The sequence below is a fragment of the Heterodontus francisci genome, chromosome 6 (genome assembly GCF_036365525.1).
Source record: "Heterodontus francisci isolate sHetFra1 chromosome 6, sHetFra1.hap1, whole genome shotgun sequence".
Taxonomy (NCBI): Eukaryota; Metazoa; Chordata; class Chondrichthyes; order Heterodontiformes; family Heterodontidae; genus Heterodontus; species Heterodontus francisci.
The window spans coordinates 70856896-70875333 of NC_090376.1; the positions used below are offsets into that span (position 1 = coordinate 70856896).

The 18438-nt window shown below is 44.0% G+C and overlaps 1 protein-coding gene across 1 annotated transcript in view; it reads left to right on the forward strand.

The window, feature by feature from the left end:
- The window catches only part of aff3 (AF4/FMR2 family, member 3), a 248585-nt gene that overhangs the window by 61304 nt on the left and 168843 nt on the right, over positions 1–18438 (forward strand). Inside the window, exon 2 of the mRNA XM_068034420.1 lies at positions 14863–14911. Coding sequence (XP_067890521.1) covers positions 14863–14911 — 49 coding nt within the window. The remainder of the gene's footprint in view (positions 1–14862; positions 14912–18438) is intronic.

Below are 18438 nucleotides of genomic sequence, written 5' to 3' on the forward strand. Positions count from 1 at the left end.
ACCAGTAGTTCCTTTACTATTTTAAATGTTAGGATTAGAATGGACCTTAATCACTGACCAGATATTCACCAAACAGGTAGCTTCTTCTCCAGCCAGTCACCTACTTGCTTGCCTGTGATGTCACATTTGATTTTCTTGAACGAGCTCGTTCCACTGAAATGAACAGAGGATGGGATAGGACAGCCTCTCCCAGCACACCACGCTCTTTTCAATGAAGCCTCTCCCAGCACACCACGCTCGTTTCTATGAAGCCTCTCCCAGCACACCACGCTCGTTTCAATGAAGCCTCTCCCAGCACACCACGCTCGTTTCAATGAAGCCTCTCCCAGCACACCACGCTCTTTTCAATGAAGCCTCTCCCAGCACACGGCGCTCTTTTCAATGAAGCCTCTCCCAGCACACCGCGCTCTTTTCAATGAAGCCTCTCCCAGCACACCGCGCTCTTTTCAATGAAGCCTCTCCCAGCACACGGCGCTCTTTTCAATGAAACCTCTCCCAGCACACCACGCTCTTTTCAATGAGGCCTCTCCCAGCACACCACGCTCTTTTCGATGAGGCCTCTCCCAGCACACCACGCTCTTTTCAATGAAGCCTCTCCCAGCACACCGCGCTCTTTTCAATGAAGCCTCTCCCAGCACACCGCGCTCTTTTCAATGAAGCCTCTCCCAGCACACCGCGCTCTTTTCAATGAAGCCTCTCCCAGCACACGGCGCTCTTTTCAATGAAACCTCTCCCAGCACACCACGCTCTTTTCAATGAGGCCTCTCCCAGCACACCACGCTCTTTTCAATGAAGCCTTTCCCAGCACACCACGCTCTTTTCAATGAAGCCTCTCCCAGCACACGGCGCTCTTTTCAATGAAACCTCTCCCAGCACACCACGCTCTTTTCAATGAAGCCTCTCCCAGCACACCACGCTCGTTTCTATGAAGCCTCTCCCAGCACACCACGCTCGTTTCAATGAAGCTTCTCCCAGCACACCACGCTCGTTTCTATGAAGCCTCTCCCAGCACACCACGCTCTTTTCAATGAAGCCTCTCCCAGCACACCGCGCTCTTTTCAATGAAGCCTCTCCCAGCACACGGCGCTCTTTTCAATGAAACCTCTCCCAGCACACCACGCTCTTTTCAATGAGGCCTCTCCCAGCACACCACGCTCTTTTCAATGAGGCCTCTCCCAGCACACCGTGCTCTTTTCAATGAAGCCTCTCCCAGCACACCGCGCTCTTTTCAATGAAGCCTCTCCCAGCACACCGCGCTCTTTTCAATGAAGCCTCTCCCAGCACACCGCGCTCTTTTCAATGAAGCCTCTCCCAGCACACCACGCTCTTTTCAATGAGGCCTCTCCCAGCACACCACGCTCTTTTCAATGAGGCCTCTCCCAGCACACCACGCTCTTTTCAATGAAGCCTTTCCCAGCACACCATGCTCTTTTCAATGAAGCCTCTCCCAGCACACGGCGCTCTTTTCAATGAAACCTCTCCCAGCACACCACGCTCTTTTCAATGAAGCCTCTCCCAGCACACCACGCTCTTTTCAATGAAACCTCTCCCAGCACACCACGCTCTTTTCAATGAAGCCTCTCCCAGCACACGACGCTCTTTTCAATGAAGCCTCTCCCAGCACACCACGCTCTTTTCAATGAAACCTCTCCCAGCACACCGCGCTCTTTTCAATAAAGCCTCTCCCAGCACACCACACTCTTTTCAATGAAGCCTCTCCCAGCACACGGCGCTCTTTTCAATGAAGCCTCTCCCAGCACACGGCGCTCTTTTCAATGAAGCCTCTCCCAGCACACCACGCTCTTTTCAATGAAGCCTCTCCCAGCACACGGCGCTCTTTTCAATGAAACCTCTCCCAGCACACCACGCTCTTTTCAATGAGGCCTCTCCCAGCACACCACGCTCTTTTCAATGAAGCCTCTCCCAGCACACCACGCTCTTTTCAATGAAGCCTCCCCCAGCACACCACGCTATTTCAATGAAGCCTCTCCCAGCACACGGCGCTCTTTTCAATGAAGCCTCTCCCAGCACACGGCGCTCTTTTCAATGAAACCTCTCCCAGCACACCACGCTCTTTTTAATGAAGCCTCTCCCAGCACACGGCGCTCTTTTCAATGAAACCTCTCCCAGCACACCACGCTCTTTTCAATGAGGCCTCTCCCAGCACACCACGCTCTTTTCAATGAAGCCTCTCCCAGCACACCACGCTCTTTTCAATGAAGCCTCTCCCAGCACACCACGCTATTTCAATGAAGCCTCTCCCAGCACACGGCGCTCTTTTCAATGAGGCCTCTCCCAGCACACCGCGCTCTTTTCAATGAGGCCTCTCCCAGCACACCACGCTCTTTTCAATGAGGCCTCTCCCAGCACACCACGCTCTTTTCAATGAAGCCTCTCCCAGCACACCACGCTCTTTTCAATGAAGCCTCTCCCAGCACACGGCGCTCTTTTCAATGAAGCCTCTCCCAGCACACGGCGCTCTTTTCAATGAAACCTCTCCCAGCACACCACGCTCTTTTCAATGAGGCCTCTCCCAGCACACCACGCTCTTTTCAATGAAGCCTCTCCCAGCACACCACGCTCTTTTCAATGAAGCCTCTCCCAGCACACCACGCTATTTCAATGAAGCCTCTCCCCGCACACGGCGCTCTTTTCAATGAGGCCTCTCCCAGCACACCGCGCTCTTTTCAATGAGGCCTCTCCCAGCACACCATGCTCTTTTCAATGAGGCCTCTCCCAGCACACCATGTTCTTTTCAATGAAGCCTCTCCCAGCACACCACGCTTTTTTCAATGAAGCCTCTACCAGCAGACCACACTCTTTTCAATGAGGCCTCTCCCAGCACACCACGCTTTTTTCAATGAGGCCTCTCCCAGCAGACCACGCTCTTTTCAATGAGGTCTCTCCCAGCAGACCACGCTCTTTTCAATGAAGCCTCTACCAGCAGACCACGCTCTTTTCAATGAAGCCTCTCCCGGCACACTGCGCTTTTTTCAATGAAGCCTCTCCCAGCACACGGCGCTCTTTTCAATGAAGCCTCTCCCAGCACACTGCACTTTTTTCAATGAAGCCTCTCCCAGCACACCACGCTCTTTTCAATGAAGCCTCTCCCAGCACACCACGCTTTTTTCAATGAAGCCTCTCCCAGCACACCGCGCTCTTTTCAATGATGTCTCTCCCAGCACACCGCGCTCTTTTCAATGAAGCCTCTCCCAGCACACCGCGCTCTTTTCAATGAAGCCTCTCCCAGCACACCGCGCTCTTTTCAATGATGTCTCTCCCAGCACACCGCGCTCTTTTCAATGAAGCCTCTCCCAGCACACCGCGCTCTTTTCAATGAAGCCTCTCCCAGCACACCGCGCTCTTTTCAATGAAGCCTCTCCCAGCACACCGCGCTCTTTTCAATGAAGCCTCTCCCTGCTCTCCACGCTCTTAACAATGAAGCTTCTCCCCATTCTCCATGCTCTTTTCAATGAAGCCTCTCCCCGCTCTCCACGTTTTTTTCAATGAAGCCACTCATTGCTCTCCACGCTCTTATCAATGAAGCCTCTCCCAGCAGTCTGCGCTCTTTTCTATGGAGCATCTCCCAGCACACTACACTCTTTTCAATGAAGCCTCTCCCCACTCTCCACATTCTTTTCAATGAAGCCTCTCCCCGCTCTCTGCATTCTTTTCAATGAAGCCTCTCCCCGCTCTCTGCATTCTTTTCAATGAAGCCTCTCCCCACTCTCCACATTCTTTTCAATGAAGCCTCTCCCCGCTCTCCACACTCTTTTCAATGAAGCCTCTCCCCACTCTCCACGTTCTTTTCAATGAAGCCTCTCCCTGCTCTCTACGTTTTTTTTCAATGAAGCCTCTCCCTGCTCTCTGCACTCTTTTCAATGAAGCCTCTCCCCGCAGTCTGCGCTCTTTTCTATGGAGCATCTCCCCGCTCTCCACATTCTTTTCAATGAAGCCTCTCCCCGCTCTCTGCACTCTTTTCAATGAAGCCTCTCCCCGCTCTCTGCATTCTTTTCAATGAAGCCACTCCCCGCTCTCCACATTCTTTTCAATGAAGCCTCTCCCCGCTCTCTGCATTCTTGTCAATGAAGCCTCTCCCTGCTCTCCACGCTCTTATCAATGAAGCCTCTCCCCACTCTCCACGTTCTTTTCAATGAAGCCTCTCCCTGCTCTCCACGTTTTTTTTCAATGAAGCCTCTCCCTGCTTTCCGCACTCTTTTCAATGAAGCCTCTCCCTGCTCTCCGCAATCTTTTCAATGAAGCCTCTCCCAGCACTCCGCAATCTTTTCAATGAAGCCTCTCCCCGCTCTCCACGTTCATTTCAATGAAGCCTCTCCCTGCTCTCCACACTCTTTTCAATGAAGCTGCTCCCCGCTCTCCACATTCTTTTCAATGAAGCCTCTCCCCGCTCTCTGCACTCTTTTCAATGAAGCCTCTCCCCGCTCTCTGCACTCTTTTCAATGAAGCCTCTCCCTGCTCTCCGCACTCTTTTCAATGAAGCCTCTCCCAGCACTCCGCAATCTTTTCAATGAAGCCTCTCCCCACTCTCCACGTTCTTTTCAATGAAGCCTCTCCCTGCTCTCTACGTTTTTTTTCAATGAAGCCTCTCCCTGCTCTCTGCACTCTTTTCAATGAAGCCTCTCCCTGCTCTCCGCACTCTTTTCAATGAAGCCTCTCCCAGCACTCCGCAATCTTTTCAATGAAGCCTCTCCCCGCTCTCCACGCTCTTTTCAATGAAGCCTCTCCCAGCAGTCTGCGCTCTTTTCTATGGAGCATCTCCCCGCTCTCCACGTTCATTTCAATGAAGCCTCTCCCTGCTCTCCACACTCTTTTCAATGAAGCTGCTCCCCGCTCTCCACGTTCTTTTCAATGAAGCCTCTCCCCGCTCTCTGCACTCTTTTCAATGAAGCCTCTCCCCGCTCTCTGCACTATTTTCAATGAAGCCTCTCCCTGCTCTCCACACTCTTTTCAATGAAGCTGCTCCCCGCTCTCCATGTTCTTTTCAATGAAGCCTCTCCCCGCTCTCTGCACTCTTTTCAATGAAGCTGCTCCCCGCTCTCCATGTTCTTTTCAATGAAGCCTCTCCCCGCTCTCTGCACTCTTTTCAATGAAGCCTCTCCCCATTCTATGCACTCTTGTCAATGAAGCCACCTGCACTCTCCGTGCTCTTTTCATTGTAGCCTCTCCCAGTACTCCGCGCTCTTTTGGACATTGTTTTCAGTTTAGTTGGGGTGTGAACTGCTTGAAGACAGTTGGTGTTTTCCTGACAGGGAAAAACAGAAACCACCCAGCTCACCACCTTCTCTACCTCTTTGAAGAAATCCTGCAACGATCCAGGGCTGAATTTTATGAGTGTGACGCAAATCGCGGCGGCCGGGCATCCCCGGCAACAGTGTCCAGTACTACCACTTTGATGCCAGCACCATTTTTAAAGGGCTTCAAGCCCTTAGAAGACATTTGAATTTTTAAAGCAACAGTATTTTACATTGGCCTTAAAAAATTAAATGAAGGTTGGAGGCCCTTTCCCACACCCCACAATGTTTTTTTAATTGGTCCATATGCCGAACTTCAACTTTATTCCCACCCCGAACTTTCCCCCCCAACCTCATTACATTTGCCTTACAATCCCTTCCCACCATCCCCACAGCCAATAAAAAACATTTTCCCGGCTTCCCCCCGCCCCGATAATTTCACTCTCCACCACCCCCCTCACCACCAGTGTCTCACATCGGAACTCCATTCGGAGTTCCAAAGACACATGAGCTGCAGCCGGTGCCCGTAATATCAGCGTGGGACGGCTGCCAGGACCAGGTAGGTTTATTTGCATCTTGCTTTTATTAATTTTAATATTTAAATGAAGGCCCCGCCACTTGGCGGCGGGGGTCCGCACCGAGGCCTCGGCGCAGCGGGTAAAATGTGGCGGGGCTTTCTCGACGTCGTGCGTTGTGGCGGGCATCTCCTGCAAGTATTGTATGGGCCCCCCCGCCATGACCCACGACGTCAATGGGCTGGTAAAATCCAGCCCCCAGTGTGGGAGAACTAAAATCCCTGGTGCTCCTGAGAAGTTGAAAAAAATCCTGCAATTCAAGTGCGTGCAGGTGGAAAACCCTGATGCCACATTTCTCCTGGAAAGCCTACGAGAAGAATTCTCAACATCTCCAGAATAGACTGCCTCTGAAATGATCCCAGTGACCTGTCTCAGACCAAAAAAGGGACAACTGACTTCCTTCCATATCTTCTCTTTTTTTCATCAAGAATTAGCAAGTATTTGGCCAAAGTAATCGTTTTTGTCTTTTGTTTTGGAACAGGCCTCTGCAGAGAGTATTTCTGTATTTTTTCCAGTGTGCATGTGAGTGTAATTGGGGAATTTTAAAAAGGGTACTTTCATACTTCAACCTGTGTGATGATGCTTTGCTGCGTTACTAGTTAAGTTTTCTTTTGTAACAAACTGATAATTTTGTTGTTTATTAAAGAAATCTGGTTGGTATATTTCATTCGGCGATAATAAATAGAGTATATGATTGGCTGTATTGGTAACTGGGAAAAAAATCCAAAGATATGTTGTGACCTGTGGAAAAGTGAAACTAGAAAAGTCAGTGTATTTCTCCCACCTTGGTCGTAACATGGGTTTGGGCAGGAGTTGGGCCTGCACTATGTTCAGGTGTTTTAAAAACCAGGCCTCATGCTGGTGATTTGGAAGAGCAGCAGGCTCATTGTCCCGACCCCTTGCTTATCTTGTGCCCCTGGTTAAAATTGGGACTTGTGAATCCATAATTTGAGATAAAGTTAATTAGCATTTAGAAATGCATGAATTTGTTTGGAAAGTCAAGTTGAAGAATCATGTTTTCATAGATAAATGGAATGCAATTGTGCATATAGATGGTTAGAATATGTTAGATAAGGTATTTCACAAGAAATTTGTAAGAAAAATTCAGGCATATGGTGTATGAGGAAATGTAGCTGCATGGATACGAATTTGGTAGAAGGACAGGGAACAAAACGTTAGGGTAAATAGATGTTATTTTGATTGGAAAAGACTGGAGTTAGTGCAAGGTTCACTTGTGCTCCCAGTATATATATGGAAGATACTGACTTGATTTGGACATAAGAACATATGCCTACAGATTGGTTCATGCTGGCAGGCTGACATGAACGATCCCTGTGTCAAAATGGGTTGGTCTGAGGGTTGTATGAATAAGATTACGCTGTGTCTCTTCAATGCTGTAAATTGCACAGATGCCTACCTATAACATACATATGATTATGACCCCCAGGGCTTAGGTAAGGATCAGAGGTGCATCCTTAATGCAGGTGGAAATCTAGCCTCACCCCAGACCCCTCTTAAAGAAGGCCATTGCATAATCTTGGCCTACAAACGTTTGACTCAGCAAGGACAAATCTGTGACTAATGCGTTAAAAGTCCTGCATATGCAACAACAACAACAACAGCTTGCATTTATATCATGCCTTTAACATAGAGAAAGACCCATGTGCAGAATCAGATGAAAAATGGGTGCCAAGCAATAGAAGGAAATATTAGAAGGGGTGAACAAAAGCCATAGCCATCTCTTTAGTTAAGACTGAAGTACTTAATAATAAGTACTTATTAAATAGCTCTGCTATTTATTGTTCATCTTTCCCAAATTGACAATTTTCTCCTCTCAGGAGTCCCACTTAGTTTATAATAATTTTTTTATTATATACATGTAAAATTCTATAATTTTTTAAAATTTTATTGAAAAATTTTACTCATATTCCTTTTTTAGTTTTTTTCCTATCAGACTCTTAACTTCTTTTTGTATTTTCTCATATTTCATTATTATAACCCTCATAGGCCCTCTTCTTCAATCTTAATTTGCATCTAACCTCTTTATTTATCCAATGCAGCTAAAGATTCCAGTAGTTTCCTTTTCTAATGGAATATACCTAATCTGTACCTTTGCAATGTCTTTTTTTTTAAGAAAAAACACCCCACTGTTGCTTTACAGTCCTGTGTGTTTATTTTTCTTTCCACTTCACCTCACGTAGTCTGGTCCTCATCTTTCTAAAAGCTGCTGTAATACAGTCTGGACTTTTAGTTTTTGTAAGGAATTTTTTCCCTTTCTAGTCGAATTTTGAACCTTATGTGATTACCACTCCCAAGGTGTTCATACCTATTAAGTTTTTCTTCCTGATCTATTTCATTACTCATAACCAGATCGAGCAATATTCTGTTCCTGTAGGCCTACTAACATACTGCTTCAGGGAGCAGTCCTGTACACATTTTAGAAATTCCATTCCCTTTTCTCCATTTATCCTCTCTGTCTCAATTGACAAGTGGATAATTAAAAGCTCCCAAAACAACAATTTTGTTATTCCTACTCATCTCTTTAATCTGACTAGAGATTTCCTCTTCCATTTCCTTCACATGATCTGTAAATGTATAATACACCCGTACTAATACAACCAGCTTTTGTTCAAATCTTTAAGTTCCAGCCAGATTGACTGTGTGTGCCCTTCTTTTAACTACATCAATCCTCTCTACAGCATGTATTCTATCTTTTACTAATATAGCCATTTGGCCCCCTTTCTCATCTCTTCTATTCCTTATACATATATTATATCATAATATGTTTATTTTCTATTCTTGTCCAGTTGCAGACAGGTTTCTGTGAATGTTTTTAAGTCTGGACTCTGTGCAAAATAATTGCTTCCAGTTGCTCCAGTTTATTTTCTTTCGTCGCACATTGCAATACATGCATTTTAGCCTCTTTTTTTTTAACATTACAGATTTTCTTTTTTTTGCCTAAACTACCCCCTACCTTTACTTCATTCTATTCCCTGTTTTGTAAGTAGTCAATTTAATTGTATTCCTCTTTGCCATATCCCCCTTGCTAAATTGGTTTCTGTATCAATTATTATCTTCAACTGTTTGTCCCTTCATTATTAGCTGATCCTGCTTGATGTTATTTTCTCAGCTCCCTAGTTCAAGTATTTCATCACTTCACTATTTAACTGTTCTGTTGGTACATTCCTGCCTGTTCATTTAACCCATCCTTGCAGGATAGTTTCGATATTTCCCTGAACTGGTGCCAATACCCAATAAAATAGAATCCCTCTTCCTGACAGAATACCTATAGCCATGTATTGATCGTATTGTCCTTGCCTACTCTAGTGAAAATCTGGGGAAGTAATCTGAGATTGTCATCTATTTTATCTGCTCCTAAACTTGTTTCCTAAATTCATCTTGCATGATTTCAGGCCCTTCTTTACCCCATTGACTTATAAAGTTTCTAGCTATTGGGAACGTCTCAAGGATATAGATGGCACATGAAAATAGTGACTTTTACAGTCTGGAGACTGAGATTCTTTACATGGGACAGTAATTATTTAGCCTTGTTGCTCCAACACTGGCCCACTGGCCTTATTATAATTTGACACTTGTTCACACTGTTTAGGGATTCAAACTTGTGAAAATAGTCATTTAGCTTTCTATAATTTTCTGTGTAAGTTACAAACAACCCTGTTAAATAGTGCAACTGCAATCAAAAATATCACTGCATTTTTGTTAACTGTCATCAGATGCAAATATACTATTTGTGAATGCCATAGAGTTTCAGACAGAAATAACAGCAACATTTTTTAACTGTTGTAAAACAGCACTATTTTCACTTTTAATTAATTATTTTATTGAGTTTACAAGTATGAAAACTTCTGTTGAAAAATTCAATTGAATATTTTGATAATGACTATTTTCTATCAATTCCTATGTTAATAAATGCCAGAGAAGCAAGTCACAAAAAAGGCTGGTTTTATAATTTGGTTTTCTGTTGCCATGGTGTATTTACTCAGTGTAGCACACAGGTCCATGTGACGGGAACAGATCATACATCTCTTCTGTCATTTTCGTTTTCATAATTTCTGCCAGCATAATTTATTTTTCCAACATAAAGAAATCAGCAAAAGGTCTGCCAAAGCTCATAGATATACTTCTGTGTTTGAATAAAGAATGCATTCTTAGTTTGACTGATGAGGGATTGTAAGGGTTTAGCCTGTGCTTCTAACCTTAATAAGTGTTCTGAACTATTCCTGGTATGTAAAGTATGCTGGAGCCACTCGGTTTATGAACCTGCTTATGGTTCTCTATTATTATTTAAATAGCAGCATTAAGGGCCATTGACCAATAAAAAATATATTGTCCCCTAAGCGTAAGTGTTTTAAGTAAGGGGTTGATTTAAAAACATAGAAACATGGGAGTTTCCAGCACAGAAGGAGACCATTCGGCCCATTGTGTCCGCACTGGCCAACATCCAGCCTAATCCCACTTTCCAGCTCTTGGTCCGTAGCCTTGCATCACTTCAAGTGCATATCCAAGTACTTTTTAAGTGTTATAAGGGTTTCTGCCTCTAACACCCTTTCAAGCAGTGAGTTCCAGATCCCCACCATCCTCTGGGTGAAAAGAGTTCCCCTTGAATCCCCTCTAAACCTCCTACCTCTTATCCTAAATCAATGCCCCTAGACATGGATCTCTCAACCAAGGGGAATAAGGCCTTCCTATCCACTCTCTCTTGACCCCTCATAATTTTGTACACTTCAATTAGGTCTCCCTTTAGCCTACTCTGTTCCAAAGAAAGCAACCCTAGCCTATCCAATTTTTCCTCATAACTAAAATTCTCCAGTGCAGGCAGCATTCTCATAAATCTCCTCTGTACCCTCTCTAGCGTAATCACATCTTTCCTATAGTGCAGTGACCAGAACTGCACACAGTAATCCAGCTGTGGCCAGCTAGTGTTTTATACAGTTCCAACATAACCTCCCAGCTCTTATATTCTATCGCTTGACTAATAAAGACAAGCATCCCATATACCTTCTTGACCACCTTATTAAGTTGTCCAGCCACCTTCAGGAATCTGTGGAAATGCGCTGCAAGGTCCCTCTGTCCTCTACATTTCTCAGTATCCTACCATTTATTATGTATTCCCTAAATGTATTGCCTCAAACTTCTGCAGATTGAACACCATTTCCCACTGTTCCACCCACCTAACTAGTCCATTGATATTTACTTGCAGTCATACAGCCTTCTTCTTCATTATCAACTACAAGGCCAATTTTTGTATCATCTGCAAACTTCTTAATCATACCCTCTGTTGCTCATCCTTCAAGGTGAAGATGACCATGTCCATCATCTAGGGTGTTTGGTAGGTTTCCGGTGGGTATGTAAGTGGCTGCTAAGGCTGATCTGCACCCAGAAGGTTCTGCTGCAAATAGGGTAGGATACCGCAGATGATTGAGTTTTGAATGAGCTGCTGGCTTGGGATTTCCTTCCCTTGCATTTTCTATCTACCTCTGATATGTGGTTGCTTTTGAAGGAGGCTGCATCCTTTTTTAACTGGTTGTTCCAGGTGCAGTAATCCTGGGCAAGCTTCTCCCAGGACTCAGGGTCAATATCAAAACTCCTAAGCAAAGCCTTCAGAGTGTCCTTGTAGTGTTTACTTTGACCACCATGAGAGTGCACCCCAGACCCAAGCTCTCCATAGAAGATTTGCATTGGTAAGTGAGTGTCTGGCATTCTGGCTACATGACCAGCCCAATTCAGTTGTGACTGTCTCAACATGGTGTGAATGCTTGGCATACCAGCTCGGGTAAGCACCTCACTGCCTGGTATTTTGTCCTGCCATCTGATTTTCAGAAGCTTCCAAAGGCAGCTCAAGTGAACGTGGTTGAGCTTCTTGGCATGACATTGGTACACAGTCCATGTCTGGCATGTGTACAGTAGACTGGGCAAGACTATTGCTCTATAGACTTTCATATCCCCTCATTCAAGTCCAAATCATTGCTATATACCACAAAAAGCAAGGGACCTAGTACTGAGCTATGCGGAACCCCGCTGGAAACAGCCTTCCAGTTGCAAAAACACCCATTGACCATTACCATTTGCCTCCTGCCTCTGAGCCAATTTTGGATCCAACTTGCCACTTCACTTTGGATCGCATGTGTTTTTACATTTGTGACCTTTATACCATGTGAGACCTTATCAAAAGCCTTGCTAAAATCCATATAGACTACATCAAATGCACTACCCTTATCGACCCTCCTTGTGACCTCCTCAAGAAATTCAAACATATTAGACACAACTTTCCCTTACCAAATCCATGCTGACTGTCTTTGAGTTATCTGTGTCTTTCTAAATGAAGATTTATCCTGTCTGAGAATTTTTTCCAATAATTCTCCCACCAGCTAGGTTAGGCTGTCTGGCCTGTAATTACTCGGTCTATCCCTTTCTCCCTTTTTAAACAATGGTACAATGTTAGCTGTCCTCCAGTCCTCTAGCACCATGCCTGTAGCCAGAGAAGATTGGAAAATGATGGTCTGTTATTTCTTCTCTGTCTTCCCTTAACAGCCTAGGGTACATTTCATCAGGGCTTGGGGATTTATCCACTTTCAAAGATGTTAAACCCCTTAATACTTCCTCTCTCACTATGTTAATTTCATCTAATGTTTCACACTCCTCCTCTCTGATTGAAATGTTGGTATCGTCCCACTCTTTTGTGAAAACAGACAGAAAGTAGTCGTTAAGAACCATACCCACATCCTCCGCCTCCACACACAATTAACCCATGGCCTCTAAAAGGCCCCACTCTTTCTTTAGTTATCCTCTTGTTCTTTATGTATTTATAAAAATCTTTGGATTTTCCTTGGTTTTACATGCCAATATTTTTCATGCCCTCTCTTTGCTTTCCGAATTTCACCCCCATCCTCACTTTTTATATTTTCTGCAGTATTGAACCCTTTATCTGCCATAAGCTTCCCTTTTTTTATCCTCTCTTTTAAGCGCCTTGACATCCAGGGGATTTGTTCGTCCCATCCTTTTTTTTTAAGGGAACGTACTTGCTCTGAACCCTCACGATGTCTTCATTGAATGCCTCTCACTGATCTGGCACTGATTTACCTTCAAGTAGCTGTTTTCAATCCAATTTAGCTAAGTCACATTTCAGCTTAGTAAAATTAGCTTTTCCCTAATTGAAAACTTTTATTCTTGGTCTATCTTCGTCCTTTTCCGTAACTACCCCAAATCTAACTGAATTGTGACCACTTCCACCAAAGTGCTCCCCAACCGATACCCATCCACCGCCCAGCTTCATTCCCTAAAACTAAATCCAGAACCACCCCTCACTTATTGGGCTTGATACGTACTGGCTAAAAAAGTTCTCCTGAATGCATTTTAAGAATTCTGCTCCCCCTGTGCCTTTCACACTAATTCTATCCCAGTTAATATTAGGGTAGTTGAAATCTCCCACTACTCCTACCATATTGTTTTTGCACTTCTCAGAGATTTATCTACATATTTTCTGTTCTATCTCCCTCTGACTGTTTGAGGGTCAAAATAGTACATTCCCAGTAGTGTGGTTGCCCCTTTTTTATTCTCCAGTTCAATTCATATGGCCTCAATTGATGATCTTTCTACCATATAATCTCTCACAGCTATACTTGTTTCTTTAATCAATATTGTGATCCCCCTCCTTTTTATCCTCCTCTCTATTTTGTCTGAAAACCCTGTAACCAGGAATGTTGAGCTGCCATTCCTGCCCTTCTTTTAGCCACGTCTCAGTAATAGCTACACTATCATATTCCAATGTGTCAATCTGTGCTCTGAACTCATCTGCCTTATTTCCTAGGCTTCTTGCATTGAAGTATATACCATTTAGCACTGCCAAACTCCTTTGATGTCTATTTTCTAGCCTTTGTTTCCCCTGCCTTCCAAATACGTTTCCTAATTTTCTGTCTTTCATTTCTAACTTTTCTTCTCTCCTTTCTGAATCTGCTTTCAGATTCCAGTTCCTCCTGCCAAACCCTTCCCAGCAGCACTAGCAAAACCCCTTGCAAGAATATTGGCCCCAGCGCTGTTGAGGTGCAACCTATCCAGCTTGTATAGGTCCCTCCTCCCCCAAAGGTAATCTCAATGTCTCAAGAATTTAAAGCCGTCCCTCCTGCACCATCTCGCCAGTCACATATTAATCAGCTTTATCTTCCTAGTTCTGTACTCACTAACACATGGCACCGAGAGTAATCCAGAGATTACTACCTAAGAGATTCTACTTTTCAATCTCTCTCCTAGCTCCCTAAACTCTGCCTTCAGGACCTCATCCCTCTTTCTGCCTATGTCATTGGTGCTGTTATGGACCATGACCGTTGGCTATTCAGCCTCCCCTCTCAGAATCTCCTGCAGCTGCTGAATGACATCCTTAACCCTGGCACCAGGGAGGCAACATGCCATCTTGGAGTGACAGGTGCGGCCGCAGAAGTTCCTGTCTGTTCCCCTCATTATCGAATACCCTATCACTATTGTTCTTCCACTCTGCTTCCTTCCCCAACTGTGCAGCTGAGCCACCCTTGGTACCGTGGACTTAGCTTTCCCTGCACTCCCCAGAGGTGCCATCATTCTTACCTGTATTCAGAACTTGCATTCAAGATCTGTAAAAGATTGGTTAAGCTTACTGTATTCATAAAATATTTCTACTAGTTTCACATATTTTGGCATCTTTCTTAAATATGTTTAAAGACTTGGAAAAGTACACAAATATTTAATTAATATTCTTATGTCTAAAATGCCAATTAATTATTGAGACAATGGTGAATAATGGGACATGTCCAAAGCAGAATTTATATATATATATACTCCTTGTCTGAATATTAATTTACTTTGTTCCAGCAATGATCATAATCCAGATTTACTATGGGGAACATATTAAGAAGAGTTTATATACTGTGCTTCTCCTCTCAAAATGTCTTTCACATCCTGTTGTCATTTAGTTACCTGTTAAATGATAAAAGGTGTATTTAATAATTTTTAAGTTCCTGATCTTTCTGTTTTTTTATCCATAGAATGCTAGAAAACGATCTTAAAATCAGTAGTGATGAAGAAAGTGAACAGGTAAGATTGACTGTCTGAGTAAAAATCGGTTTATCATTCAGTGAATCCTGTTGACATAACAAACCATAAAAACAAAACTTAAATATTATACGGTAACACATTGTACATCACATGGTATAGCTTTCCTGTCATTATAAAACAATGCTGCCTCAACATGAGCAATCCTCCAGGCAATTGACTTGTATAACGCATGTTACACTAACATTTCAGACAGAAAATATTACATAAAACAAAAATGTTGTTTACAATGGTAATTCTATTACTCATCTTAACGGTATCAAAAAACAAAAGGAATGGAATTTCCCAGGGGTTGGGGGGTGGGGGGGGTGCGGGGGGGGTGGGCGGCAGGGAAGAAATTTGAGGCAGGATTTGGCAACCCCAGATCTCAAACACTTATTTTACTGTTTTAAAATTTCACTAGAAGTGAGAGCAGGCACTTCTTGTGTCAGCAACCCCCTCAACTTTATATGGATATCACCAGAAGAATTAGATCTGGCAGAATGATATAATCCATCCAGAATCCTTTCAGTTCTGCTTCCACTGCCTCCACTGTAATGCCAGAGCTTAATTCTTTGAGTAGTGGGACTCAGTATCATTCAAGAGGCTGCCTCCCCATGGCAATCAGTCGCACAGCAAGATGTTACAGTGAAATCCCCTTCACACCTTGCATTCCTCTCGGGCAGAGACTCCAGTGACATCAAAAAGGTACTGGTACCCACCCATACTATGTATGTTATTCTGACCCTAGAATTTAGGACTGGCTCATGGGCATATTTATGGGTGGGTGGAAATTCCACCCTGCCACAGATCTGTTCCTACATAGTAGAAAAGGCATTTCTAGCCAAATCTGTTACCTCTTTATTTTTTTAAAACTTGTTACTTCAGGATTTTGTCTTTAAAAATGCAGAATCAGATAAATTGCAATGAGCTTATTACTTATGGTAACAGTAACACTCAGGGGTGTAATCACAATGAAGTGAAGTAATAAAAGTGCATAAATTGGATGAACAAAACGAGTGGCCAGCAGCTGACCAAAATTATACAGCAAGGCAACTGAAGAAAGCAAAAAGACCTCAAGAATTAGACTCATCAGCAATGCAGGCTGGCATATTCACAGGGAAAAATAAAATTATTCCTATTTCCTAGCACCAAAACTTTCCAAGCCATGGCAGGACTAATAATGAGGGAACGCAGAGCCATTCGTAAACCAAGCAGTGGCGAAAATACAGCATATTGCAAAAGCCCTTCAGCTCCAAGGCAGGATATTCTGTTCAGCAAAATTTACACCTCTGCACTAACTCATTTATGTAAGTGAATTACCATTGACCTTAAATAACAGAAATCAGATGTCATGAAATTCAACTCCATTGCACCCAATTTTTCAGCAGTCATACCCTCCTGTCTTTGACCACAAGCCAAACCTGTACCACTACCTAACGTAAGGGAGGTGACTGCCTCCTGATCAAAGGGTTGAGGTAACTTTCCCCCTCTATGATGCCCAGAGGTTTCAGCACCTCGGACACCAACTCAACAACTCTGTGCTGAAGTTCCTCAAAATGCAGACAGTCACGGCAGATGTGGTTGTGCGGAATCACAATGCTCGCCACAAACCCCCACATGCTGCAGTTGCAGCACACAACCTGCATTGTCATTCCTGTTGAACTATTTAATTGAAATTAAATTAATGTTGGGCTTCTTTTCATGCTGCGCCGATTCCTGGTCTTTTACTCTGCTCTGCTCCTTGTTTTTGTTTATCAGCTCCTTTATTGTGTTATTTACTTACCTCTTGTTTATATATGTCAGATTTTAATTTGGCAAATATTCGGAACTCCTTAATGTTAGTGTCCTCTGTTTAGTTAATTTTAATTTTATCCCCCTAGATCTGATGCATTAATTAAGCACTAAACTTAATTATATGATAAATTATACACAACTTAGTTATAAAATAAATTAATCACTGTGCTTAGGCTCCTTAGGCTCCACTACTGCTTTGACACACATTTAGAATTTTTTTCAGATTCTTCCCTGTCCTCACAGTCGCTTCTCCCACACTTTATGGACTCTCTTCTCAGCCTCTTCTCCCACACTTTATGGTCTCTCCTTTCAGCTGCTTCTTCCACATTTTATGGCCTCTCCTCACAGTCGCTTCTCCCATATTTTATGGCTTCTCCTCTCACCGTTTCTCTCGCAGTTCTCCTATCTGAACCTCAACGAGGAACAGTGTGTCAGATGCCTCTGTTTCGCTAAGAATGTCCTCACTGAAATCTGTCACTTGTAGCCCGAACTGCAGCCACAGAGCAGGGTGAGGGCAGCATTACCAGTGGCTGTGAAAGTAATTGTGGCCATGAACTGCTATGCCTCTGGCACCTTCCAGGCTAGTACAAGTGATAGTTACAATATCTCACAGTTTGCTGCCCACTGTTGCATAATAGAGATCACTGAGTCTCTGGGTCTGATTTTAACCCATTCAAAACTCACTCTGTATTCCAAGAGAGCTGAATGTATTTCGTTCTCTCTTGCCAGAAGAAGGAGGTCGAGTGAGTATGTGGCTTCACCAGAATTGCAGTATCAGTGAGTATGGTGCAATGTGTTTGGGTAATGTTGCTGTCGTGATGAATATCTGGCAATGTGTGCAAGATGTGAGATGTGGGTGTGAGGCTTGCAGCAATGTTAAATGCATGAGGATGAGGTGAAGCCATGAATGTTAGGTATGAGTGATGGAGATTACTGGTATGTGAGTGATGGGGTGTAGTGCATTGAGCAGAGTGTGAGGCTAGTGATACAGTTGGTGGGATATGGCATTTGAATATATGTTCACTGACCTTGACTACTCGTGTTACGCCATTGAATTTCATGTGGCACGGCATCTAGGTCCTCGGGGCGACACTCCTATCATTGACTGCCATGACTATCTGGTCCCACTGTCTTGGCAAAGTTTGTCTGGAGAGCCTCCTGGCACCCCTGTGGTTAGATGACATCTCTCCTCCTCTCCACCTCCTGCAGCAAGATCTCCAGTGCAGTATCAGAAAATCTTGGAGCCTGCTCTCTGCCATATTGTGCCATTCTTGTGTCTTGCCCAGGTCAGGTTCAGTTGTAGAATGACCTCCTGCACTGGCTTCTGTCAAAGTGCACCTCATCCTAAGGAGGTGCAGGCTGGCTTTAAGTATTACAGGCTAGTTTAAACGCATGCTTGCCTCTCACAATTTTGTGTCCCTTGCTGAGGTGTGCAGCCACTCAACAGTGTGCTTAGTGCTAGCTTCCCATCATTTTCATTTAATTAGCAGGCAGCACAAAGTTTGTGTGCTGCCTGCATTGAAAGTGACGGGTGAGGGCTTATAGCACATCGTGATCCCTGCACCTGCTTTTGAAGCTTATTGAATTTCACAACCAAGGAGTTTGGAGGCAAAAGAGGGGGAGAAAGTAAAACACAGTCAATTAGATTTTTTTAAGCAGGATTTTGGGTGCCGAGGAAGAGAAGGCAAGCTAAAGTAATTTAGGAAGAAAGTGCAAAGTGTAGAGGTTGATTG